General features: G+C 47.2%; 1 protein-coding gene across 2 annotated transcripts in view; it reads right to left on the reverse strand.

The window, feature by feature from the left end:
- Positions 1-25791, reverse strand: part of crip2 (cysteine-rich protein 2) — a 59715-nt gene extending 33924 nt beyond the window's left edge. Inside the window, exon 1 of one of the 2 annotated variants that reach the window (XM_073040430.1) lies at positions 25656-25791. In XM_073040430.1, the coding sequence (XP_072896531.1) occupies positions 25656-25698 (43 nt within the window). In that variant the 5' untranslated portion in view covers positions 25699-25791. The remainder of the gene's footprint in view (positions 1-25655) is intronic. The other variant, XM_073040431.1, reaches the window with a different exon arrangement.
- Between the last annotated feature and the right edge of the window lie 2056 nt (positions 25792-27847).

Below are 27847 nucleotides of genomic sequence, written 5' to 3' on the forward strand. Positions count from 1 at the left end.
TGATCTGACGTGCAGGGCCTTGGGAAAATCCACACAGACTGCGGCAAACACTGCCTCAGTGAACTCCCCGAGGAGGTAACAAGGAATGTCTGATAAACAAATCTGTTGTTGTTGAGTAACCTGTACCTCTCTCTGTGAAGGTTTACACTGTCCCTCTGAGCCCAGACCTCTTACTGACCAACACAGGAGTGTACCTGCATTGATATTCCCTCCTCCCTGCTCTGGTCCTCTGGCCCACCCCACTCCTGCAGCCAGAGAGGACTGAAACTGTAGTCAGTGCAAAGCAAAGTTCCCACTAAAGCATCCGCTTTACCACACTTAGTCCATCGAACACTTCCTACTGAAATGCAACACCAGTGTGGTCCCACTCTGGAGTGAAGACAGCTACAAAGTCTGCATTAAACGTTCTAACTCTTACATACAGGATAACTTTTCCCGATCCCAATGGGCCCTAACATTTCCCAATTACTCCTCTTGCTTTTGATATGCTTATAAAACACATTTGCTAGTAATTTCTGAACATACTTTGAAGAATCTGGCAGTGCTGAAGTTTAAGGCTCAGCCAGCCCTTTCAAATTCTGTTCACCAGGTGCACACAGCAGCTGGCCCGTGGCAGCTGCTATACTGAGATCACGAGCATGGCCTAACCCCACATCCCAGTTCCACTGTCCTCCAAGCCACTGAAGAGGAAAGAAGGGAAGGGTGACATGAGGCAGTGTGTAGGGGTGAAGGGTTAGTGATGGAGCAGGGAGACCCGTTCCTGCACTGTGAATCCCTTCAGCCAGCTGCTGGTTGTGACACAGTGGGAAGTGGCTCCAAGTTCAAGTACGTTGCCCTCCTCCACCGCCCGCGACCACACACAGCCTACCCTGGGCAGCAGATGCCTTGCATTCTCAGGCCACCACAGCTCACCACCCACAGCCCACTGGCACACCTGGTGGAAACCCAATCCCTGCCATCCCGAGCCCACATACAGAGGAGCCGGACAATTCCTGGGCTTTGTCAATCAGGCCACTTCAGAGCCAGACTCACTGTCCTCCTACACAAAAGTAACTCGACTCTTCGCAGCAGACAACTGGGGCGTGACAACACTGACAAAGAGGATCATTGGAACAGTCAGCTATCGCAACCTCAGACCATGACAGCCGCTCACAGGACAAAAGCGACCTCAGACCGTTACAGCCGCTCACAGGACAAAAGCGACCTCAGACCGTTACAGCCGCTCACAGGACAAAAGCGACCTCAGACCGTTACAGCCGCTCACAGGACAAAAGCGACCTCAGACCGTTACGGCCGCTCACAGGACAAAAGCGACCTCAGACCGTTACAGCCGCTCACAGGACAAAAGCGACCTCAGACCGTTACAGCCGCTCACAGGACAAAAGCGACCTCAGACCGTTACGGCCGCTCACAGGACAAAAGCGACCTCAGACCGTTACAGCCGTTCACAGGACAAAAGCGACCTCAGACCGTTACAGCCGCTCACAGGACAAAAGCAACCTCAGACCATTACGGCCGCTCACAGGACAAAAGTGACCTCAGACCGTTACGGCCGCTCAGTATTACCCGCCACGTGTGCACAACAGGGCAAGGATGTGACTGCAATGGAGCTTCACCAAACTGCCGCACGGGCTGGAGCATTTCAGTTGTTAGGAGTCAGGAAAGGTTGGGTTTGTTTTCCCTGTGGTAGAGGAGGTCAAGGCGGACCTGACAAGTGTACAAAATTATGAGGGACATAGATTTTGGCTTGGATGGAGTTTGAGGAAAATTTTCTTTTCACCCAGAGGGAGGTTGAAATCTAAAATAAACTGCCCAAGTGACAGAGACTCTCACATTTAAGATGTACTTGGATGAGAAAGAGCATGAACAAGTTAGTTTCGAGTTGCAGGGAAGGTGGGGGAAACAAGGGGAAAGTTTGCAATAGGACAAGATCAAACGGGTTATCGAGGTTGCAGGGTGGCAGCGATATCAGATTCTCCTTCGTGTTGTGTTGCTAACAGTGAGACTAAGGGACATTTCAGCATGCCAGTTTTCCCAATATATCCACTCAACGATAATATCACCCCCCCCCCCCACTGTACAGCCTGATGCACCATCAGTAACTCTCTCTGAAACGTGAAGTCGAGATACCGGCTTTTATTGACTGGAAGAAGGAACAAGCAGTGGTTGACCACCTTACTACATCCTGGAGACAGAGAGACCGGGCTCAGACCTCAATCGCCTTTATACCGGGGTCTGTGGGAGGAGCCACAGGAGCAGTCAGCAGGGTGCGTGTCCAGACAGGTATATGTAGTTCTCCACACCGTCCACACACAGTGTATCTCCCCGTCCCCACACAGTGACTCCCCGTCCTCACACACTGTGTCACCCTTTTCCCCACACACTGCGTCTCCCTTTCCCCACACACTGTATCTCCCCGTCCCCACACAATGTCTCCCCGTCCCCACACAGTGTGTCTCCCCGTCCCCACACAGTGTCTCCCCATCCCCACACAGTGACTCCCCATCCTCACACACTGTGTCTAGTTCACCACAACCACCTTACTACATCCTGGAGACAGAGAGACCGGGCTCAGACCTCAATCGCCTTTATACCGGGGTCTGTGGGAGGAGCCACAGGAGCAGTCAGCAGGGTGCGTGTCCAGACAGGTATATGTAGTTCTCCACACCGTCCACACACAGTGTGTCTCCCCGTCCCCACACAATGTCTCTATATAGTAGGTATATGCAGTTCCCCACACAGCCCTCCCCTCACTCACCCATCCACTCCTTCTGCTTGTCCATCAACCATCTCCTATCACAGGGGTTCCCAACCTGGGGTCACCAGACCCCTCCGTTAATGCTAGGGGTCCGTGGCATAAAAAAGGTTGGGAATCCCTATTCTGACTCATCCATTTTACTGGCTGCTCAACTGAAAACACTTAGCTCATAGCTCCCATTTCCTTCTATCCCCTCTCTTACCCTAATCCATAACCTGTCTCTCCACTAAACCAAGTCTATACACACACACACACACACACACACACACACACACACACACACACACACACACACACACACACACACACACACACACACACACACACACACACCTCCCCCCCCCCAGTCTCTGCCCCCCACCTCAGTCTCTGCCTCCCTTCCCAGCATTCCCTGCTGTCCAACTGCCCCCCCCCCCCGCCCTACAGTTCAACGACTTACCCACAGCTGCCCCAAGCTCACAGCTACCTCTCTCTGGCACAGGGAAATGCAAGCATAAATTGATTGCATTAGCGAGGTCTAATCGGGTTAGTTCTGGGAAACCCACTTCTGTAATTTACTGAGAAGGCAGCAAGGTATGAAATGTCCCACAAGCACAGCACTCACACTATCAGGCACAGTTCTCGTCTGTGCTAGCTGTCAACAGCACCCACCCACAGAACTGAGCACCAGAACAATGTCACTTTGACACAGATTGGGGGTGGAAATCTTTGCCTGGCGCCCTATATCCCTCAGTCTGCTTTTCCTCAGTGCCAGGGTGGAGCAGACTCCCAGCAGCATATTGTTTCAATCTTGTAATCCCATCTCCTCTCTCATACAAAGTATTCTTTAATCAACAATCTGTCTTGACACAGTTAGGAGCCAGGCTCCAGTGTTTTTTTTTCGAAGTCTCACTCCCTAATCCCAAGTGCGGGAGTCAAATGAAGGTCTAGGAATTTCAATGTGGAGGCAGAGCCCAAAGCACAGCCCTTAATGGAACTCATCCTGCCTTCGATCAGCTGTGATCTTGTTACATGGCACAGCAGGCTTCAGAGGCTTTATGCCTCACGCCTCCCATTAACTTGTACAATCCACATTAAAGAAGCAGCCAGCTCTCCCTTGCCTCCCCGGAACCTAACATGGAAAGTTGTTCACAGTAAGTCGGATGTGGGAAAGGAGAACTCTTCACTCAGAAGGTGGTGAGGGTGTGGAATGAGCTCCCAACACAAGTGGTGCATGCAATTTTGGTTTCAATGTTTAAAAGATGCTTGGGTAGGTATATGGATGGAAAGGTCTGGTGGGTCAATGGGAGTAGGCAGTTTAAATAGTTCAGCATAGACTAGATGGGCCAAAGGGCCTGCTTCTGTGCTGTAGTCTTCTATGACTGTATTACTGTCCAATCAAGTGTCAAAGTGATGAAGACTTCTGTCAATAATGCTCTCAACCAGTAAGCTGCTCACCACTGCAGGGTCTGGGCTCCATCTGGGCCACATGGGTCCAGATCTCAGCACAGCCTTCCCCAGTTCTGCAGGTGACCAGTGACAGGATAACATTCATGCTAAGAAATACAAAGCACTGACCATCTCCAACAAGGGATTTTAACATCCATCCTCATCATTCCATGGCATTGGAATCATCAAGTTACAGAAAAGCAGTTTAGCCACCAAGTCCACACTGAGCTTCAGACTTCCACTGAAAGCAGTTCTATTCCCCCCCCCCCCCAATACACTTGCCCATCAACTCTCTCCAGATTCTCCACCTCATCCATACACTGACACATTGGAGAAACTTTACAAAGATCGTTGACCAACAAACCCACACATGGAGCAAACCCTTGGTGCCCAAGAGAAACCTGTAGTCACAGCAAAAACATACTAAATGCCACAGACTGCAGTTGAGGTGAGTACTGATGCAGGTCATTAAAGCAGTGACTTTATTAGCTGCTCCATTCTCCATCACCAATACTCTGGAGATCGCTACTGACTAGAAACTCAACTGCAGCAGCTGCATAAACACATCTACCACCAAAGCTTCAAGTCAGGGAGCAGGGTGAGTAATTCAGCTCCAAAACCTTTCCACCACCTACAAGTCAGGAGTGTGATGGAACATTCCCCATTTGTCCGGATGACTGCAGCTCCAGGAACTCTCAAGCCAGCTCAACCAGGACAAAGAAGCCATTTGATTGGTAGCTAGCCCTTCTTCCTGAACATTCATTCCTCCACCATTAGTCCACAATGGCTGCTGTGTGAACCATCAGGTCTGACAGTACCTTCCAAAAACCCATCTTCTACCCGGAAGAAGGACAAGAGCAGCATGGGAACACCACCACTCCCCCAAATCATACATCTTCCACTGACACACAGAAACAGGCCCTTTGCCCATCTATTCTGTGCCAAACCATTTAAAGTGCCTGATCCCATCAACCTACACCAAAACCATCCAAACTTCTTATAAACATTGAAATCAAAGTCACATGGACCACTTGCACTGGCAGCTCGTTCCACACTCTCATGACTCTCTGAGTGAAGGAGTTTCCCCTCATTTTCCTTAAACTTTACACCTTTCACCCTTAACCTCTAGTTGTAGTCCCACCAAAAATTAGTGGAAAAAGCCTGCTGGCCTTTACCTATCTATACCCCTCATAATTTAGTATGCCTCTATCAAATCACCTCTTAATCTTCTGTGTTCCAAGGAATAAAGTCCTAACCTATTCAACTTTTTCTTCTAACTCAAGTCTTCCAGTGCCGGCAACATCTTGTAAATTTTCTCTGTACTTGTTCAACCTTATTTACATCTTTCCTGTAGATGGTAACCAAAACTGTATAAATACTCCAAATTAGGCCTCACCAGTCTTATACAACTTCAATATAACATCCAATCTCCTGTAATCAATACTTTTAATGAAGGCCCATGTCCCAAAAGCTTTCTTTACGACCCTATCTTCCTGTGACACCACTTTCAATTAATTATGGACCTATATTCCCAGATCCCGTTGTTCTAACACACTACTCAGTGCCCTATTGTTCACTGTGTAAGACCTACCCTGGTTGGTCCCACCGAAGTGCAACGCCTCGCACATGTCTGAATTAAATTCCACCTGCTATTTTTCAGCTGGTTTAGATCCCACTGCAAGCTCTGATGTCTTCCTTGTTGTCCGCTACATCCCCAGTCTTGATGTCATCCTCAAGTTTGCTGATCCAGTTAACAACATTACCATCCAGATCACTGATATGGATGACAAACAACAATGGACCCAGCACTGATCCCTGCGGCACTCCACTAGTCACAGGCCTCCAGTCAGAGAGGCAACCATCGACTACCATTCTCTGGCTTCTCGCAAAAAGCCAATGTCTAATCCAATTTACTATGTCATCTGATTTGAAAAAATACTGAATCTTCTTGACCACCCTCCCAAGTGGGACCTTGTCCAATGCTTTGCTGAAATCCATGTAGACAACATCTACTGCCTTTCCTTCATCAACTTTCCAAGTAACTTCCTCGAAAAGCTTAGTTCTATAAGATTTGCTAGACATGACCTACAATACACAAAGCCATGCTGACTATCCCTAATCAGTCCCTGTCTATTCAAATACCCATATATCCGGTCCCTTAGAGTACCTTCCAATAACTTTCCCACTACTAAGCCAGGCTCACCAGCTTACTACTTCCTGGTTTATTTTTAGAGCCTTTCTTATACAGTGGAACAGCATTGGCTATTCTCCAGTCCTCCGGTTCCTCAACTGTTGCCAAGGATGATTTAAATATCTTTGTTAGGGCCCCTGCAATTTCTACACTTGCTTCCCACAGGGTCTGAGGAAACACCTCGTCAGGCACTGGTTTCACCCTAATTTGCCTCAAGATGGCAAATATCTCCTCCTCTATAACCTGCTTCTATAGACTCAGTGTCCATCTCCCAAGTAGATACAGATGCAAAAAATCCATTTAAAATCTCCTCCCATCTCTTCTGGTTCCACGCATGGATTACCATTCTGATTTTCCAGAGGACAAATTTTGTCCCTTGCAATCCTTTTGCCGTTAACATTCGTATCTGTAGAAACTTTTCAGATTCTCCTTCACCTTGTCTGCTAGGCAACCTCATGCCTTCCTTCAGCCATCCTTAATTTTTTCTTAAGTAAAGCGCATAAAATACTGGAGGAACTTCAGCAGGCCATGCAGCATCTATCGAAAAGGGTAAACAGTCGAAAATTTGGGCCGACACCCTTCATCAGGACACTTCCTTAAGTGTTGTCTTGCATTTCTTATACTCCGCAAGTACCTCACATGTTCCTACCTCCATGCACTTCCTTTTTTTCTTACCGAGGGCCTCAATGTCTCTTGGAAATCAAGGCTCCCTATACCTGTATTATGATCTTTTAATCGACAGGCACATACAAGCTTTATACTCTAAATATTTCACTTTTGAAGGCCTCCCACTTATCAAGTACACCTTTGCCAGAAAACAGCCTGTCCCAATCCAAACTTGCCAGATCCTTTCTGATACCATCAAAATTGGTCTTTCTCCAAATTAAAATCTCTACTCACAGATCAGACCCATCTTTTTCCATATTTGTCTTTGAAAAACATAATGGCATTATGTTCGCTGGATACAAAATGTTTCCTTACACAAACTTCTGTCACATTCCCTAAGAGGAGATCAATTATCGCACACTCCCTTGTTGAAACTTCTATGTACTAATTAAGGAAACTTCCCTGAACACATTTGACAAACTCTATCCCAGCTTATCCTTTTACAAGGAGTCCCAGTTAATATGCAGAAAGTTAAAAATCAACTACTATAACAACCTTGAGTCTGCGATCTCGCTACAGATTTGTTCCTCCAAATCCCATGGACTGTTGTGTGGTCTATAATCTAGCCCCATTAACGTGGTCATACCTTTTTATTCCTCAGTTCCACCCATAAATCCTGACTAGACGAGTTCTCCAGTCTGTCCTGACTGAGCACTGCTGTGACATTTTCCGACTAGTAATGCCACCCCTCCTCCTTTAACCCTTCCTGCTCCGTCATGTCTAGAACAAAAGAACCCCGGAATACTGAGCTGCCAGTCCTGCCCCTCCTGCAACCAAGTCTCACTAATGGCTACAATATCATAATTCCATGTGTTGATTCATGCCCTGAGCTCATCAACCTTTCTGATGAAACCTCTTGCACTGAAATTAACGCAGCTCAGAATATTAGTTACACCATGTTCGACCTTTTGATTACTGGCTTTTTCTGAGGCCTAGCAACATTTGTCTCCACAACCTCTTCACTATTTGTTTTGGCTCTCTGGTTCTCACCCCCCGAAACTCTAGTTTAAACCCCATTCCCCCCCCACCCTGTCCAGCACTGGCAAACATTCCTGCTAGGATATTTTAGTTCAGGTGCAAACTGCCTCTTCTGTACAGGTCACACCTTCCCTGGAAGAGCGCACAATGATCCAAAAGTATGACACTCTCCATCCTACACCTAACTCTCTGAACTCACTTTGCAGAACTACATCACTCTTCCTACCTACATGGACCACGATGTCTGGATGCTCACCCTCCCACTTAAGAATGCTGAGGACTTGATCCAAGATGTCCCGGAGGCTGGCACCCGGGAGGCAACATACCATCTGGGAATCTTGTTCTCATCCACAGAATCTCCCTTCTGTTCCCGTAACCAACAAATCCTCTATCACTACAGCCTGCCTCTTCTCCCCCTTTCCCTTCTGAGTCACAGAGACAGACTCAGTGCCAGAGACCTGACAGCAGTGACTTTCCTCTGATAGGTCACCCCCCCCACCCCCCCCCCCCACCCCATCCCAACAATATCCAACATGTTGTTGAGGGGATGGCCACTGGCGTACTTTGCACTGGTTGTTTAACCCCCTTCGCCTTTCTGATTGTCATCCAGTCTCCCGTGTCCTGCACCTTGGGTGTAACCACCTCTCTATATGTCTTATCTGTCACCTCCTCAGCCCGAATGATCTGGAGTTCATCCAGTTCCGACTCCTAATGCAGAGTGTTCGAAGCTGCAGCTGGATGCACTTCTCGCAGGTGTAGCTGTCAGAAACACAAGTAGTCTCCTTGCCTTCCCACATCCCGCAAAAGGAGCATTTAACTATCCTGCCTGGTATTCCTACTGTTCTAACTGTCCAAACATAAAGAAGGAAACAATGAATAAACTGAAAAAAAAATCTACCTACGGCTTGAAAAAGGATCTAGTACTTTCCCGGTGTATTTGACCAATAAACTCTTCTTGAGCTTCCAGCTGGGTACAGGTATCGATGTTAACCAATGTTTTGCTGACAAACTCTGCCACCTTCATCAGAGATGATGCCTAGGCCAGTCTAGTCTGGTGGTATTTAGACACCTGGCGTCCATCCCTCCGAACTGGTTAGTATTCATCCAATCAGGTTTCCGCTGAACCACCTTGTTTACAATTGAATTCCAGCTCTTTCTTAGAGCGAGACCTTCACTCCAAGGAAGAACTTCCCTCCCAGGTGCCGAGCATTAACACAGAAAAATAACAGGGAAATCATCCTGATCGGGACCCAAGTTTGTCTATTGAAACATAGCATCATTCCGTGTTTTGGGATAAGGGAGGGAATCTTTAAGGAACAGCATGTACAGAGATTTCATTCCATCAACTCCATCATCTGTGTGTGATGTTACACTCCCCAATGTAGAAGGTAGTCCACCTAAGCCAGGCTGCTCGCTCCAAACACACTGCCACCTCCAATGCCAAGACACTTTGATGCTCCAAGTCCTTCCCAACTCAAGCCAAACTTCCAATCTCACATCTGGTTCTTTATAAAGGTACATCTTCAAAACCAGTGCAAGCTGTGGGAGATGCACAGCCGTTAACATGGACAGGCCCAGTGAATAGGCAACAACATGATAGATGGAACTTGACATGGAAAAATGTCAGGCCATCCACTTTTCTGAAAGAAATAGAAGAGATTTCTCTTCTAAGAAAAGTGAGTGAACGTCATGATATTCAAGGGTCCTAAGTGCACGCAAATCATTCCCAGTGACAAGCAGGTAGAGAAAGCAAAAATATATTCGCCTTTATTGGAAAGAACACTTAAAAGCAAGAGTAAAAGTGTTCTACACCATCATCTTTGTAATCTAGAGTTTTCTGTTGTGTACTCTATTGCTGTTGCAAAATAAACTTCACGTCACGTTGGTAAGGACAAATCGGATTCTGACATTAGCTTAACCTTTACATTTCGGTGTGGGTGGACATGTAGGAGCCTTCAGTTACGCTGAAAGGGCATATTCAGAGAATGAAGCGTAACCAAGCAAAGGGGGGAATGATCATGTGCAGTAGCTGCCCGTCACAGGGAGGAGCCGCGCCAGCGCGAGCTGCTTCGGCAGTATTTATGGTGCCCAACACTCCAGTAATGAGATACGAGAGACGTCATCCCTCCTCTTGCACAACGCTGTCTTGTGTATTCCTTCCTGCTGGAAGTTGAGATGGACACCAAAATTCCCAGAGGAAGAATGAAAATCACACCAGCTCCAGTCAAGAGGAGACCGTCTGAGAGACAGGTGAGTCACGTAAACCCCACCCCCCGTTACTCTTCTCTGCCAGTCCAGCAGCCCACCCCACAGATACCCCCCACCCTCTGTACCCCAGCAACCATTCCGTGGTTGGCTTAACCACAATCCTGATACTTGTGGGGGTAATTCTGGCAACTTAATTCATAAAATAAACTGATTGTCACAGTGAATAAAACACAGATGAATCCTAACACTTTGCACCTTCCACTGTTTTGTAACTTTTCACTGAACCAGAGGATCTGTTTAAAATAGGGTTCTCGTTGCAAAACACTTGGAATACAGAGTTTACTTATAGCTCAGTGCGGTATGTCAACCCTGTCAGCAAGACAAATACCAACATCAGCCCCACAGTGTTGTAAACATCCTGGCCCTTGCACTTAACTTGCTAGGTTATTAATTTGATATTCTGTCAACAAGACAACTCAGTCTCACTCAATTGTCAATGGCATTCCATTTAATTTTCCTACTTTATCTAGATATTATAAAAATAGCAATGACATGATTAACCAAAAATCCAGAGTTTCCAATGGTATTTATAATCCACTTGACCTGGCACAATGTGTTTCCGACATTACAACAGCCTCTGTATCAGAAATACATCACTGTAAAGCCTCCGGGACTTTCTGGGTCAAAGGACCCAGTAAAGTTACAAATTCTCTCTTCCTTTGGTGTGCTACAGCAGGAGCCACTGGTCTTGGATTGCACTGTGGTGTAAGGGGAGAAGTGTCTCGGGGTTTCGACGTACAGAAGTGTTTCCGAAACCAGCTCGTGCATCACAACTTCAAACAACACTACTGTTTCTTGGCATAATTCAATTTTAACACTCCCCAGCTGAAATAAAGAAGCTTGAAAATGTGCCAGGCTAGGATCTATTGGTTAGACACCTGTAACATTATCCTGGTTTTCCTCTCTCAGATCAAAGTATTTCCAGCATTCTATTAATCTGGACTTTCAGCAACTTCCGTCTGCGTCAAGCGCCATTACAATGTTGCTGTTGGCTGTATGTCCTCTAACTGCTCTCACTCTTCTCTTCTTACCCTCCTCAGGACAGGTCAATTACCATCAGCTTCAGAGCACCTCCAACCATGACATTACTTACCTCCGTCCTAGTCACAGACATTCCCTCTACCCTTCACTTTTCCTGCACCTTAAAACATGCTTACTTCCTCAGTTTTCCAGTTCAAAGTACATTTATTATCAAAACAAATACATGTCACCACATACAAACCTGAGATTTATTTTCTTGTGGGTGATCACGGTAAATACAAGAAACATCATGGAAACAATGAAAGACCCTAAACAACATGACTGACAACTAATGTGCAAAAGTCAAAGTGTGCCAGTACAGAAAGAGAGAAAGATTAATAGCAATAAATATTGAGAACATAAAATGAAGAGTCCTTGAAGGTGATTCATAGGATGTGGGAACATTTTGGTGATGGAGCAAGTGCAGATGACTGAAGTTATCCCCTCTGGTTTGAGAGCCTGAGGTTGAGGGGTAGTAACTGTTCCTGAACCTGATGGTGCGAGTCCTGACTCCTGTACCTTCTTCCTGAGGGAGAAGAGAACATGGCCTGGGTGGTGGGGGTCCTTGATGATTTTGTGTGACAGTACTCTGTGTAGATGTGCACAATGGTAGTGATGGACTGGGCCATATCTACTACTTTTTGTGGCTTTTACATTCATGGCATTGGTGTTCCCATACCACGTCATGATGCAGCCAGTCAGTATACTCTTCACTACACATCTGTAGAAGTTTGACATAACGAATCATCACAAACTTCTAAGAAAGTAGAGGCATTGCCATGTTTTCTGTGTAATGGCACTCGTGCGCTGGGCCCAGGACAGATCCTCTGAGATGATAACACTGAGGAATTTAAAGTTGCTGACCCTCTCCACCTCTGTGAGGATTGGCTCATGGACTTTTGGTTTCCTCCTCCTGTAGTCAATAATCAGCTCCCTGGTCTTGCTGACTTTGAGTGAGTAATTGTGTGGCAATGCTCAGCCAGATTTTCAATCTTCCACTGATTCATCACCACCTCTGGCCAATGACAGTGGTGTTGTCAGAAAACTTAAATATGGCACTGAAGCTGTGCTTAGCCACTGTGGTAAGTGTAACGCGAATAGAGCAGTGTCTATGTCTTAGCCACTGTCGTACGTGTAACGCGAATAGAGCAGTGTCTATGTCTTAGCCACTGTCGTACGTGTAACGCGAATAGAGCAGTGTCTATGTCTTAGCCACTGTCGTACGTGTAACGCGAATAGAGCAGTGTCTATGTCTTAGCCACTGTCATAAGTGTAATGCGAATAGAGCAGTGTCTATGTCTTAGCCACTGTCGTAAGTGTAACGCGAATAGAGCAGTGTCTATGTCTTAGCCACTGTCGTACGTGTAACGCGAATAGAGCAGTGTCTATGTCTTAGCCACTGTCGTACGTGTAACGCGAATAGAGCAGTGTCTATGTCTTAGCCACTGTCGTACGTGTAACGCGAATAGAGCAGTGTCTATGTCTTAGCCACTGTCGTACGTGTAACGCGAATAGAGCAGTGTCTATGTCTTAGCCACTGTCGTAAGTGTAACGCGAATAGAGCAGTGTCTATGTCTTAGCCACTGTCGTACGTGTAACGCGAATAGAGCAGTGTCTATGTCTTAGCCACTGTCGTAAGTGTAACGCGAATAGAGCAGTGTCTATGTCTTAGCCACTGTCGTAAGTGTAACGCAAATAGAGCAGTGTCTATGTCTTAGCCACTGTCGTAAGTGTAACGCGAATAGAGCAGTGTCTGTCTTAGCCACTGTCGTAAGTGTAACGCAAATAGAGCAGTGTCTATGTCTTAGCCACTGTCGTAAGTGTAACGCGAATAGAGCAGTGTCTATGTCTTAGCCACTGTCGTAAGTGTAACGCGAATAGAGCAGTGTCTGTCTTAGCCACTGTCGTACGTGTAACGCGAATAGAGCAGTGTCTATGTCTTAGCCACTGTCGTAAGTGTAACGCGAATAGAGCAGTGTCTATGTCTTAGCCACTGTCGTACGTGTAACGCGAATAGAGCAGTGTCTATGTCTTAGCCACTGTCGTACGTGTAACGCGAATAGAGCAGTGTCTATGTCTTAGCCACTGTCGTAAGTGTAACGCGAATAGAGCAGTGTCTATGTCTTAGCCACTGTCGTAAGTGTAACGCGAATAGAGCAGTGTCTATGTCTTAGCCACTGTCGTACGTGTAACGCGAATAGAGCAGTGTCTATGTCTTAGCCACTGTCGTAAGTGTAACGCGAATAGAGCAGTGTCTATGTCTTAGCCACTGTCGTACGTGTAACGCGAATAGAGCAGTGTCTATGTCTTAGCCACTGTCGTACGTGTAACGCGAATAGAGCAGTGTCTATGTCTTAGCCACTGTCGTAAGTGTAACGCGAATAGAGCAGTGTCTATGTCTTAGCCACTGTCGTAAGTGTAACGCGAATAGAGCAGTGTCTATGTCTTAGCCACTGTCGTACGTGTAACGCGAATAGAGCAATGTCTATGTCTTAGCCACTGTCGTAAGTGTAACGCGAATAGAGCAGTGTCTATGTCTTAGCCACTGTCGTAAGTGTAACGCGAATAGAGCAGTGTCTATGTCTTAGCCACTGTCGTACGTGTAACGCGAATAGAGCAATGTCTATGTCTTAGCCACTGTCGTAAGTGTAACGCGAATAGAGCAGTGTCTATGTCTTAGCCACTGTCGTAAGTGTAATGCGAATAGAGCAGTGTCTATGTCTTAGCCACTATCGTACGTGTAACGCGAATAGATCAGTGTCTATGTCTTAGCCACTGTCGTACGTGTAACACGAATAGAGCAGTGTCTATGTCTTAGCCACTGTTGTAAGTGTAACGCGAATAGAGCAGTGTCTATGTCTTAGCCACTGTCGTAAGTGTAACGCGAATAGAGCAGTGTCTATGTCTTAGCCACTGTCGTACGTGTAACGCGAATAGAGCAGTGTCTATGTCTTAGCCACTGTCGTACGTGTAACGCGAATAGAGCAGTGTCTATGTCTTAGCCACTGTCGTACGTGTAACGCGAATAGAGCAGTGTCTATGTCTTAGCCACTGTCGTACGTGTAACGCGAATAGAGCAGTGTCTATGTCTTAGCCACTGTCGTAAGTGTAACGCGAATAGAGCAGTGTCTATGTCTTAGCCACTGTCGTAAGTGTAACGCGAATAGAGCAGTGTCTATGTCTTAGCCACTGTCGTAAGTGTAACGCGAATAAAGCAGTGTCTATGTCTTAGCCACTGTCGTAAGTGTAACGCGAATAGAGCAGTGTCTATGTCTTAGCCACTGTCGTAAGTGTAACGCGAATAGAGCAGTGTCTATGTCTTAGCCACTGTCGTAAGTGTAACGCGAATAGAGCAGTGTCTATGTCTTAGCCACTGTCGTAAGTGTAACGCGAATAGAGCAGTGTCCATGTCTTAGCCACTGTCGTAAGTGTAATGTGAATAGAGCAGTGTCTATGTCTTAGCCACTGTCGTAAGTGTAACGCGAATAAAGCAGTGTCTATGTCTTAGCCACTGTCGTAAGTGTAACGCGAATAGAGCAGTGTCTATGTCTTAGCCACTGTCGTAAGTGTAACGCGAATAGAGCAGTGTCCATGTCTTAGCCACTGTCGTAAGTGTAATGTGAATAGAGCAGTGTCTATGTCTTAGCCACTGTCGTACGTGTAACGCGAATAGAGCAGTGTCTATGTCTTAGCCACTGTCGTAAGTGTAATGTGAATAGAGCAGTGTCTATGTCTTAGCCACTGTCGTACGTGTAACGCGAATAGAGCAGTGTCTATGTCTTAGCCACTGTCGTAAGTGTAATGTGAATAGAGCAGGGGGCTAATCACACAGCCTTGTGGTGCACCTGTGCTGGCGGAGATTGTGGAGGAGATGTTGTCAATCTGAACTGACTGGGGTCTGAAAGTGAAGAGATCGAGGACTAGTTTTGAGGGGATTATAGTATTGAATGCCTGATGCACCAGCAATAACTCTCGGAGACGTGAGGCGAGATATAGGCTTTTATCGGCTGGAAGAAAGAACAATCAGCAAATGACCACCGCACTACATCCTGGAGACTGAGGCCGGGGCTGTGCCTCCAATCGCCTTTATACCGGGGTCTGTGGGAGGAGCCACAGGAGCAGTCAGCGGGCGGGGGGGGGGGGGGGCGTGTCCAGACAGGTATATGTAGTTCTCCACACCGTCCACACACACTGTGCCTCCAATCGCCTTTATACCTGGGTCCGTGGGAGGAGCCACAGGAGCAGTTAGCGGGCGGGGGGGGGCGTGTCCAGACAGGTATATGTAGTTCTCCACACCGTCCACACACACTGTGCCTCCAATCGCCTTTATACCGGGGTCCGTGGGAGGAGCCACAGGAGCAGTCAGTGGGGGGGGGGGGGGGGGCGTGTCCAGACAGGTATATGTAGTTCACCACAACGCCAAGCTGTAGTTGATAAAGAGCTTCCTGAAGAGCCAGTAAAATGGCATCTGTTGTGCCAGTAGGCAAATTGAAGCGGATCCAAGTTGCTTTTCAGGCAGGAGTTGATTCTGGCAATGGCCAACCTCTCAAAGCACGTCATCACAGTGGCTGCAAGTGCTGCTGGACAACAGTCATTAAGGTAAGTCCCCACATTCTTCTCAGGTACCGGTATAATTGGAGCCTGCGTACAACAGGTGGGTACATTGGACTGTCAAAGCTAGAGGTTAAAGTTGTCAGTGAGCACTCCAGCCAGTTGATCAACACGGGTCTTTAGACTTGACCATGTATCTCATCCGGGTTGGATGCTTCCTATAGGTTCATTGAACAAAGGCATTGAACTTGTCTGGGAACAAAGCCTTGTTGTCACCTATGTTGCCTGGTTTCCCTTTGTAAGAGTTAATAGCATTCAAGTCCTGCTGCAGCTATCCAGCATTCTTCAATGACTCAAGTTCAATTCGGAATTGTCACTTCTCACGTGAGATGGCTTACAGTGTGGGGACACACTCGTCCACGACTGTTTTTAAGAAGTCTGTGACAACCATGGTGTATTCATTCATATCCTCTGATGAGTCCTTGAACACAGTCAGTCCACCGACTCGAAGCAATCTCATAACCGCTCCTCTGCCTCCTGCTACCACCACTTTGTTGTCCTCATCTCTGGGGCCTTGCCCCTCAGCGTCTGTCTGCATTCAGGTAGAAGGACAGCCAAGTGATCAGATTTCCCAAACTGCAGTCTGAGCATGGAACTGCAGGCACTCTTAATCATAGTATAGCAGTTGTCGAATGTGTTGGGACCCCCAGTACTGCAGGTGATAAGCTGGGCAGAGATTTCTTCAAGCAAGTCTGATTAAAGTCCCCAACAATGATTTGAAATTGTTGGGGTAGGTTGTTTCTTGTTTGCTGAGGGTGGCACTCAGTACCTCGTGCCTCCTTAACATGGGCATTCTGAAGAGGAATTAGCCCTAATCCCAATATCTACACCTGAAGCTAACTGCTCCTCTAACCCTCCATCCACAGATGCTGCCTGACCTGCTGAATATTTTCCATTTTAATTTGAGAAGTACAGATTTTTATTGTGCACAATAACCTGGTATTCCCATAAATACTTTAGTAAAATCCACATTCAACTGACCTTCAACATCTCAAACTTTCTACAGATCCAACGAGAAAGAAAGGCTTGCTTTTACAATGCATCTCACTGGATTTCTAGATGTCTTGTCGAAAGTACTTTTATGTTAAAATACAACCCTTGCTTTAATGTAGGAAAGGGCAACTCATCTAGTGTAAATGTGGGTGCCATGGTAGCACAATGCTTTACAGTACCAGCAACCCAGGTTCAATTCCCACTGCTGCCTGCAAGGAGTTTGTATGTTGTCCCCATGACTGTGTGAGTTTCATCCCATAGTGCAGTTAGGAGGTTAACTGGTCATTGTAAGTTGTCCTGTGATTATGCGAGGATCAAACTGGGAGCCGCTGGGCGGCACAGCTCTACGTGTTGGAAGGGCCTATTCCAAAACAAACCAACTCCCACAGGCAGCAGCGAGGTGGACAAGTTGTACTGGCCGGGGATAAATCAATACTGACACACTGAGGAGAGCTGCTTACTCCTCCCACAACAGTTCAATATCCAGCAGGCAGGGTCGTAGTTTGAGGCTCAAAAGGCCGTGCAGTACCCTGGTGGTCATGTACAGGAGCCTTGGGCTCAAATCCATAGAGAAGAATGTGAATCTTCTGGCTCTCCTGCAGGGGGAACCGCGACAACACAGTCATGCTGGCTGCAAGGTTAAACCTGCAGCAGAACTGCAAATGGGAATATGCAAGAGATGCAAGGAGTCTGCACGTCCTCCCCATGGATGCCAGGATTTTCTCTGGGTCCTCCCACAGTCCAAAGATGTACTGGGGAGCTTAAATGGCCTGTGATTAGGTTAGGGTTAATCAGGGTTGCTGGGGTAGCGTGGATACAAGGGCCTACTCGCGCTGTATTGCTAAATAAATATTACAGGGAAATGAGCTGTGGAGGGGACAGGATTACTCTGATTCTCACTGGGCCAAACAGCCTTCTTCCCATGCCACCAGAAAACAGATCAAAATATTTAAAAAGTTCCCTCTTGTGAGTGTTCATTAACAAAGACATGCTTCAGAGTGCATGGGATTCCAGACCTCCATCAGTGATGTGTCCAACACTGAGAGGCAGCCTCACAGATGCTGTGGGAGATTTACAGCTGAAACAAAACTGCTGTTACAGGCCAACGACTAGCCAGCCAACTTCATCTTAAAACTCCGCCACACCTAAGCTGAGGCACTGGGTTAACCCCTCCAGTTCTGCAACAGAGATGTTCATTTTGAAGAAAGCAGCTGTTTTTCTTTGCCAGTTGCATGTTAAGGATCGTAGAATTCCACTGCTCTGGTGAAAATGCCTGCAGCCGTGCTTCAATAGCGGGCACAGTTCCAGTTAACTGACAAGTGCAAGCAAAACTCGAGTAATAATTCTCCAGTTATCACCTTATATTGAAAGCTCAGACTATTCTCCATGGAGAGAAACCTGCAAACATTTACCTCCCCTTCCCACTGCCCACTCTATCCCAGAGTATTAGTTACCTCCCCTTCCCACTCTATCCGAGTATTACAGCAGCTCCCCTTCCCACTCTATCCCTGAGTATTACAGCACCTCTCCTTCCCACTCTGTCCGAGTATTACAGTTACCTCCCCTTCCCACTCTATCCCAGAGTATTTCAGCACCTCCCCTTCCCACTCTAAACCTGAGTATTACAGTTACCTCCCCTTCCCACTCTATCCGAGTATTACAGCACCTCACCTTCCCACTGCCCACTCTATCCCAGAGTATTACAGCACCTCCCCTTCCCACTCTAAACCTGAGTATTACAGTTACCTCCCCTTCCCACTCTATCCGAGTATTACAGCACCTCACCTTCCCACTGCCCACTCTATCCCTGAGTATTACAGCACCTCCCCTTCCCACTCTAAACCTGAGTATTAGTTACCTCCCCTTCCCACTCTATCCGAGTATTACAGCACCTCACCTTCCTACTGCCCACTCTATCCCAGAGTATTACAGCACCTCCCCTTCCCACTCTAAACCTGAGTATTACAGTTACCTCCCCTTCCCACTCTATCCCAGAGTATTACAGTTACCTCCCCTTCCCACTCTATCCCTGAGAATTATAGCTAACTCCCCTTCCCACTCTATCCCTGAGTATTACAGTTACCTCCCCTTCCCACTCTAACCCAGAGTATTAAAGCACCTCCCCTTCCCACTCTAACCCTGAGTATTACAGTTACCTCCCCTTCCCACTCTATCCCTGAGTATTAGTTACCTCCCCTTCCCACTCTATCCCAGAGTATTACAGTTACCTCCCCTTCCCACTCTATTCCTGAGTATTACAGTTACCTCCCCTTCCCACTCTATCCCAGAGTATTACAGCACCTCCCCTTCCCACTCTATCCCTGAGTATTACAGTTACCTCCCATTCCCACTCTATCCCAGAGTATTACAGTTACCTCCCCTTCCCACTCTATCCCAGAGTATTAGTTACCTCCCATTCCCACTCTATCCCTGAGTATTACAGTTACCTCCCCTTCCCACTCTATCCCTGAGTATTACAGTTACCTCCCCTTCCCACTCTATCCCTGAGAATTATAGCTAACTCCCCTTCCCACTCTATCCCTGAGTATTACAGCACCTCCCCTTCCCACTCTATCCCAGAGTATTACAGTTACCTCCCCTTCACACTCTATCCCTGAGTATTACAGTTACCTCCCCTTCCCACTCTATCCCAGAGTTTTACAGTTACCTCCCCTTCCCACTCTATCCGAGTATTACAGCACCTCACCTTCCCACTGCCCACTCTATCCCAGAGTATTACAGCACCTCCCCTTCCCACTCTATCCCAGAGTATTACAGCACCTCCCCTTCCCACTCTAAACCTGAGTATTAGTTACCTCCCCTTCCCACTCTATCCGAGTATTACAGCACCTCACCTTCCCACTGCCCACTCTATCCCTGAGTATTACAGTTACCTCCCCTTCCCACTCTATCCCTGAGTATTACAGTTACCTCCCATTCCCACTCTATCCCAGAGTATTACAGTTACCTCCCCTTCCCTCTCTATCCCTGAGAATTATAGCTAACTCCCCTTCCCACTCTATCCCAGAGTATTACAGTTACCTCCCCTTCCCACTCTATCCCTGAGAATTTTAGCTAACTCCCCTTCCCACTCTATCCCAGAGTACTACAGTTACCTCCCCTTCCCACTCTATCCCTGAGAATTATAGCTAACTCCCCTTCCCACTGCCCACTCTATCCCAGAGTATTACAGCACCTCCCCTTCCCACTCTAAACCTGAGTATTACAGTTACCTCCCCTTTCCACTCTATCCCAGAGTATTACAGTTACCTCCCCTTCCCACTCTATCCCTGAGAATTATAGCTAACTCCCCTTCCCACTCTATCCCTGAGTATTACAGTTACCTCCCCTTCCCACTCTATCCCAGAGTATTACAGTTACCTCCCCTTCCCTCTCTATCCCTGAGAATTATAGCTAACTCCCCTTCCCACTCTATCCCAGAGTATTACAGTTACCTCCCCTTCCCACTCTATCCCTGAGAATTTTAGCTAACTCCCCTTCCCACTCTATCCCAGAGTACTACAGTTACCTCCCCTTCCCACTCTATCCCTGAGAATTATAGCTAACTCCCCTTCCCACTGCCCACTCTATCCCAGAGTATTACAGCACCTCCCCTTCCCACTCTAAACCTGAGTATTACAGTTACCTCCCCTTTCCACTCTATCCCAGAGTATTACAGTTACCTCCCCTTCCCACTCTATCCCTGAGAATTATAGCTAACTCCCCTTCCCACTCTATCCCTGAGTATTACAGTTACCTCCCCTTCCCACTCTATCCCAGAGTATTACAGCACCTCCCCTTCCCACTCTATCCCAGAGTATTAGTTACCTCCCCTTCCCACTCTATCCGAGTATTACAGCACCTCACCTTCCCACTGCCCACTCTATCCCTGAGTATTACAGTTACCTCCCCTTCCCACTCTATCCCTCAGTATTACAGTTACCTCCCATTCCCACTCTATCCCAGAGTATTACAGTTACCTCCCCTTCCCTCTCTATCCCTGAGAATTATAGCTAACTCCCCTTCCCACTCTATCCCAGAGTATTACAGTTACCTCCCCTTCCCACTCTATCCCTGAGAATTTTAGCTAACTCCCCTTCCCACTCTATCCCAGAGTACTACAGTTACCTCCCCTTCCCACTCTATCCCTGAGAATTATAGCTAACTCCCCTTCCCACTGCCCACTCTATCCATGAGGTTCCCCTGTCAATATTCTCACATTTGAAAGTAATAATACTTTTCTGGGATCCACCTCCAAAGTGACTACACCACCCTCTCCTTCACAAATTATCGAAGCCTTTCAGACCACAAGTGAATGGACTGTAAAACTGGTTAATCTCATGAAGCTGACAACAGGGACAAGCAACCCACACCCCCCATGATAAAAAACCACAGGGGTGCTGAAATTGAGGTCTGAGATCTCCACAGCTCACTATCAGTTACCCTGATAAAGTGTGATCAGTGAATTTGAAACCTTCCAAGTCAGTGACAAGAGCTCTACTTTACCAGGGAGATCCACTCTTGAAAAACATTGTTCATGGGCAACATTGCAAACAGCAGCTGTGGCCCAGTCTCCCAGCACCACAGGAACTGTCCAAAGTTCAAACCCATTTTGCCTACCTGCCACCATTTTGGTCACACAGCCCACCAAAATTCTCATCCAATCTAGGCTCATTTGATTGTGTTTGGTCCATATTATTCTAAACATTTCCTACCCATGTACCAGTCCAAGTGTGCTTTAAATGTACTGTGCCTGCCTCAACCACTTCCTCTAGCAGCATAATACATGCAAGTATAATCCTCTATAAAATAAAAAATAACCCTGAATTTCCCATTATATTTTCTCCTTTCACTTTAAACCCATGTCTTTTAGTTCTTAATTCCGCAACCCTGGGAAAAAGACAGTGCATTTACCATATTGATGCCTCTCGTGATTTTTATAGACGGGCTTATGGCATAAAAAGGGTTTGGAGCCCCTGCTCTACAGGATCACCCTTCATTCTCCTACACTCCAAAAAGAGCCCTGTATCTTCACTCGGAGTCCTAGCAATATTCTTGGTAGTCTTTTCTGAATGCTTTTCAATCTGCTAATCTTTCCTGTTGTAAGGTGATCAATACTGAACTCCATGATGCAAGAACAGCAGAGTTACTGCCCAATATCAATCTGCCCAGATAATCAGCTTACAAGCTTGAAGGAGGGCCTGAAGACCCTGTGGTGGGGAATAGCTCTTCCACCCAAGGCTGCAATACTCCCTACAGGTCACATCCCAAACTGCTCCATCACAAAAGCATTCAGCATTAAAACAATGAGTTCCACTGACAAAACATCTGCACATGCAAACTGACACACTGCTCCTTCTGAAAGCACTTACACATCCCAGTTAACTCGTTCCTTCCTCCAGGCACTCCAACCTTCAGCTCCTCTCTAACAGCTCGCTGCAGTCCTTCAACAGTGGCTCGACCATACTTACTCGAAAGAGCACCATTACTGAGAACCAACTCACGTCTCATTAAGATAAAAGTGCCAAGTTGGCACTTCTACTCTCCAAACTTTGCCCACTTGCCAAGCTAGCAAGAACTACCAACCTGCTGATGCTCACTCCCCTGCCTCTGGTGGGTTTGCAGGGTATGAAAAAAACAAGCAGCCAAATTGGACCCATCCTGGAACAGATGAGGGAATGGTTTTTAAATAAACTAGCAGGGAAGTTGGTACCAGGGCACGTAGGAACAATGAGCTCTACAGTGCAATGCAGAAAGGGCAGAGTTACAGAAAGTGCACTTTCAACGCCCAACTAACACATCCATACTCACATACAGCGCAGTGCAGGGGAAATAAATAAACAATCACAGCAAGAAGTGCCCTTAGGCAACAATATGGACAGAGAGATGAAACAATACTACTTCTGAAGCCAGGACCAGATCACCAAACCACCAGTGCAGACAGAGAGATGAAACAATACTACTTCTGAAGCCAGGTCCAGATCACCAAACCACCAGTGCAGACAGAGAGATGAAACAATACTACTTCTGAAGCCAGGACCAGATCACCAAACCACCAGTGCAGACAGAGAGATGAAACAATACTACTTCTGAAGCCACGACCAGATCACCAAACCACCAGTGCAGACAGAGAGATGAAACAATACTACTTCTGAAGCCAGGTCCAGATCACCAAACCACCAGTGCAGACAGAGAGATGAAACAATACTACTTCTGAAGCCACGACCAGATCACCAAACCACCAGTGCAGACAGAGAGATGAAACAATACTACTTCTGAAGCCAGGTCCAGATCACCAAACCACCAGTGCAGACAGAGAGATGAAACAATACTACTTCTGAAGCCAGGTCCAGATCACCAAACCACCAGTGCAGACAGAGAGATGAAACAATACTACTTCTGAAGCCAGGACCAGATCACCAAACCACCAGTGCAGACAGAGAGATGAAACAATACTACTTCTGAAGCCAGGACCAGATCACCAAACCACCAGTGCAGACAGAGAGATGAAACAATACTACTTCTGAAGCCAGGTCCAGATCACCAAACCACCAGTGCAGACAGAGAGATGAAACAATACTACTTCTGAAGCCAGGACCAGATCACCAAACCACCAGTGCAGACAGAGAGATGAAACAATACTACTTCTGAAGCCAGGACCAGATCACCAAACCACCAGTGCAGACAGAGAGATGAAACAATACTACTTCTGAAGCCAGGACCAGATCACCAAACCACCAGTGCAGACAGAGAGATGAAACAATACTACTTCTGAAGCCAGGTCCAGATCACCAAACCACCAGTGCAGACAGAGAGATGAAACAATACTACTTCTGAAGCCAGGACCAGATCACCAAACCACCAGTGCAGACAGAGAGATGAAACAATACTACTTCTGAAGCCAGGACCAGATCACCAAACCACCAGTGCAGACAGAGAGATGAAACAATACTACTTCTGAAGCCACGACCAGATCACCAAACCACCAGTGCAGACAGAGAGATGAAACAATACTACTTCTGAAGCCAGGTCCAGATCACCAAACCACCAGTGCAGACAGAGAGATGAAACAATACTACTTCTGAAGCCAGGTCCAGATCACCAAACCACCAGTGCAGACAGAGCAGGTAAAAATGACAAGAAGTGTGCAAAATTCCCTCTTGCATCACCCAGGCCAGAGAAACCGACCCTTCACCACAGCATATCTGTGACAAACATGATGCCAATGCAGGTGGTCCATACCCCACCATTCCCTGTTTGTCTCTCTCCAAATGCCTCAAACACCACTTTGTATCTGTGCTTAATACCACTCTGGCAGCACTTTCCAAACACAATCCATTCTCCGTAAAAAATAAATGCCTCAAATCTCTTCTCCTCCTCTTACTTTAAACCCACGTCCTTCAGTACTTGATATTTCCACCCTGGCAACAAGACTCCAACCATCTACCCTGTCTATGCCTCATAATTTTACATCTTTCCCTCATCAAAAGACTGGCATTCCTTCATTCCCAACACAGCTTTATGATACCAGGTGTCAGTTGGTTAGCTTGAGTGTTTCACGTTTGATTTCCTTTCCCCAACATGGATCCTTTCGTTGCTTATTAAGGCTTTTAGAAGTTAACATTGAATATTTCCATCACCCTTTCAGGCAGTACCTCCCAGATCAAAACTCGCTGACTACCACCTCCTATTGCATTCCTTTGCCTACAACATTCTAGATTTTTGCCCAAAACCCTTTCCCAAATAGGGAAAATTATTTTTTTAAAAAATCCCCAGTGCACACAAGCCATCATCCAGGCATTTTAGGACTAAGCAGCAAGCGAGGGTGCAGCCCTTAATTCAGCACGTTAAATAATTTTTCAATAGATTAAACCCACTGATTCCCGTGGGTGGAGAGGAAAACAGTCAGGGTGTGACCTGCCATCTCAAAAAAGATCAGAAATTCCTTCTTTACCAAGGGAAATAAAATTCATTATTTTAAAAATACATGGCCAGTCAGAGAATCAGATGAATAGTTCCACGTTATAGCCCAGTCTTATTATGAGGGGAACAATGCACCGGCTATGAGCAAAGGGCAGAGGACGTTGGATCTTAAACGAGGAGCCGTGACCCGGTACAGTATACACTGAATGATTCCAAATAATTCTCTCTCGATAAACCGCCTACTTGAGCACCCAAATTTCATCAGCGCGTCGGCAAATCCGGTAAAAAAATGGGCAATCTCCAGTTGTGTAATGTATTGAAAGGAATTATATTGCTGTTCTTCCCACTGGAAGCAACAACTAAGGCAGAAATGGAGAAGGACGGGCTGCTGCGGACTGCGAACCGAAATGTTGACAGGTTAATTAATGTCCCGGGGAAGTACCGACCCGCACCCACAAGGTGAATGGCCGACTGCCCCCACCCCCTCCGGCGTTCAGTAACGGGCTGCAAACACGACCCAGCCCCGGGAAGGAGCAGCAGCGGTGCCGCCTGCACCCAGCGACCGCTGCACATCAGGACAGCACGCCGGCTAACTCTGCTGGAAGGGGGCCACTCGGCCCCTCGTTAGCATACTAGCTCTCTAACCTCCACTGCGCAATAAATCCCACTCCTTGCCCTGTGCAACCTCGTCCAATGCCTAGCTCTATTCCGATTATTCGACCACTATCAGTTTTGTGTAGAGGGATAGGAAAGGAGCGATGAGGAATCTGCCACCTCCCGGAGGTGTACCGGACAAGGGAACACGCGTGGCTCTCTCACCAAAGTAGACGGTCTTGTCGCACTTGGGACATTTCGACGCCATCACCACCGCTGTCCGGCCTTTCTCGTCCCGCTAGCCCGCCGTACTGACACCCACACTCAACGCTCCGGGCGCCACCCGCCTGCTCCCGCCCCGCCCCCATAACCACCGCTCATTGGTCAAAGGCCCCGACTCCCTTCTCCTGTCCGTCGCTTATTGGCCACCACCACCGTCAGTCGATCGCAGAGCGGCCCCCGCCTTCTCCTTCCCTCTCCCAGATCTGGTCCTTCTGGGGAGCAGTAACCATCCCTAGTTCCACCTGTTCCCCTACTGACCCCCCCCCCCCATTCCAACATCAGCAGCCGTCCGCAGAATGCTCCCCGCAGCTTTTAAACATATTTATTAGCCAGTGCATCCGACACATGGGGCAGTGCACGTTTTGATCATGTTTCCACCAAGAATGCACCGCTAAAGGATGGAGCAAGCAGATTGGTCCCAGAACAAGAGCTGGTATTACTAGGGCTGTCATATCTTTAATGCGCTCACGCATTGTAGGCTTATTGCAACATCGAGAAAAATATGCAATAAGAAGGAAGCAGAGAATGTCGTGGGAATGCGTTACTGATCTGGAATGGGGTGTAGGGGCCATAGTAAAAGTAAGTAGTAGGGATAGAAAGCGGATTTACTGATAGGCTGCCGAGGCGGCAGACGCATTGCAAGCCGAGTGCAGTGGAGAAAAGTGGAAGCTGAGAATTGGTAATTGGTTCATTATTGTCACATGCACTGGGATACAGCCTTTGTTTGCGAGACACACAGATAGACAGATCATAATTACATCGAGGTAGAACAAAAGAAAAGAATGCAGAATATAGTTTTACAGTTACATATAAAGTGCAGTGCTAATTATTAATTAAGACGCAAGGGTCTCGAAATAGATTGAGAGATCTGGACTTCTTTATTGTACAAGAGATTCGTTCAAGGGTCTTTTAAAAATGGGAGATAAGCTGTCCTTGATCCTGGTGGTACAATTCCCAGGCTTCTGTGTATTCTGCTAGACAGGATCGGGGAGAAGTGAGAATGTCCGGGGTGGGTGAGATCAGTCATTAGGCTGGCCGCTTTACCGAGGCAGCGGGAGTGTCGACAGGGTTTGGGGACGGGAGGTGGATTCACAACTTTCTGTAGTTCTGTGCTGGCTCAAATAGAGCGCCTGCTAGAGCAAGCCGTGATCCATCTGGGTAGCGTGCCGATTGATCCGGGTGGGAATTTCAGTGAAAGATTGCCAGTGATATGGTGCAGTTTTGAGCGAACTCAGGAAAAAGGAGAGCTGGTTGTGGGAGAACAGGATGGAAATAGAACCCAAGGTATTGCATTCAACACGGGTTTGACATGGAAAGGGAAGGAAATGACAGGGGCAGTAAATCAGAAGGTCTCAATCTCAGTGGTGGAGCAGTCGTCAGCAGAGGTACGATGTATCCACGCAAACATTTAAACGTTGTAACTGTACTGCCTCTATCACTTTCTCTGGCCTCTCGTTCCATATACCCACCGCCCTCAACAGAGGCAGTGACTATTGCAACAGCGAAAAGGAGTTAGAGGCCATCCCAACAACGTAGGGAGGTCAGAGAGAGAGAGAGGGGGGGGGTGGGGAGCAGCCTAGACAGAGAGGGCAGGGTTCCACGTGTGATTGATTCAGCCGGGTCTGGCGATGAACAGTAAGGACAAACTCCAAGGTAGAGTACAAAGTAAATGGCAGGATACTTGGTAGTGTGGAGGAGCAGAGGGATCTGGGGGTACATGTCCACAGATCCCTGAAAGTTGCCTCACAGGTAGATAGGGTAGTTAAGAAAGCTTATGGGGTGTTAGCTTTCATAAGTCGAGGGACAGAGTTTCAGAGACGCGATGTAATGATGAAGCTCTATAAAACTCTAGTTTGGCCACACTTGGAGTACTGTGTCCAGTTCTGGTCGCCTCACTATAGGAAGGATGTGGAAGCATTGGAAAGGGTACAGAGGAGATTTACCAGGATGCTGCCTGGTTTAGAGAGTATGGATTATGATCAGAGATTAAGGGAGCTAGGATTTTACTCTTTGGAGAGGAGGATGAGAGGAGACATGATAGAGGTGTACAAGATATTAAGAGGAATAGACAGAGTGGACAGCCAGCGCCTCCTCCCCAGGGCACCACTGCTCAATACAAGAGGACATGGCTTTAA

This window comes from Hemitrygon akajei, chromosome 3 (genome assembly GCF_048418815.1).
Source record: "Hemitrygon akajei chromosome 3, sHemAka1.3, whole genome shotgun sequence".
Taxonomy (NCBI): Eukaryota; Metazoa; Chordata; class Chondrichthyes; order Myliobatiformes; family Dasyatidae; genus Hemitrygon; species Hemitrygon akajei.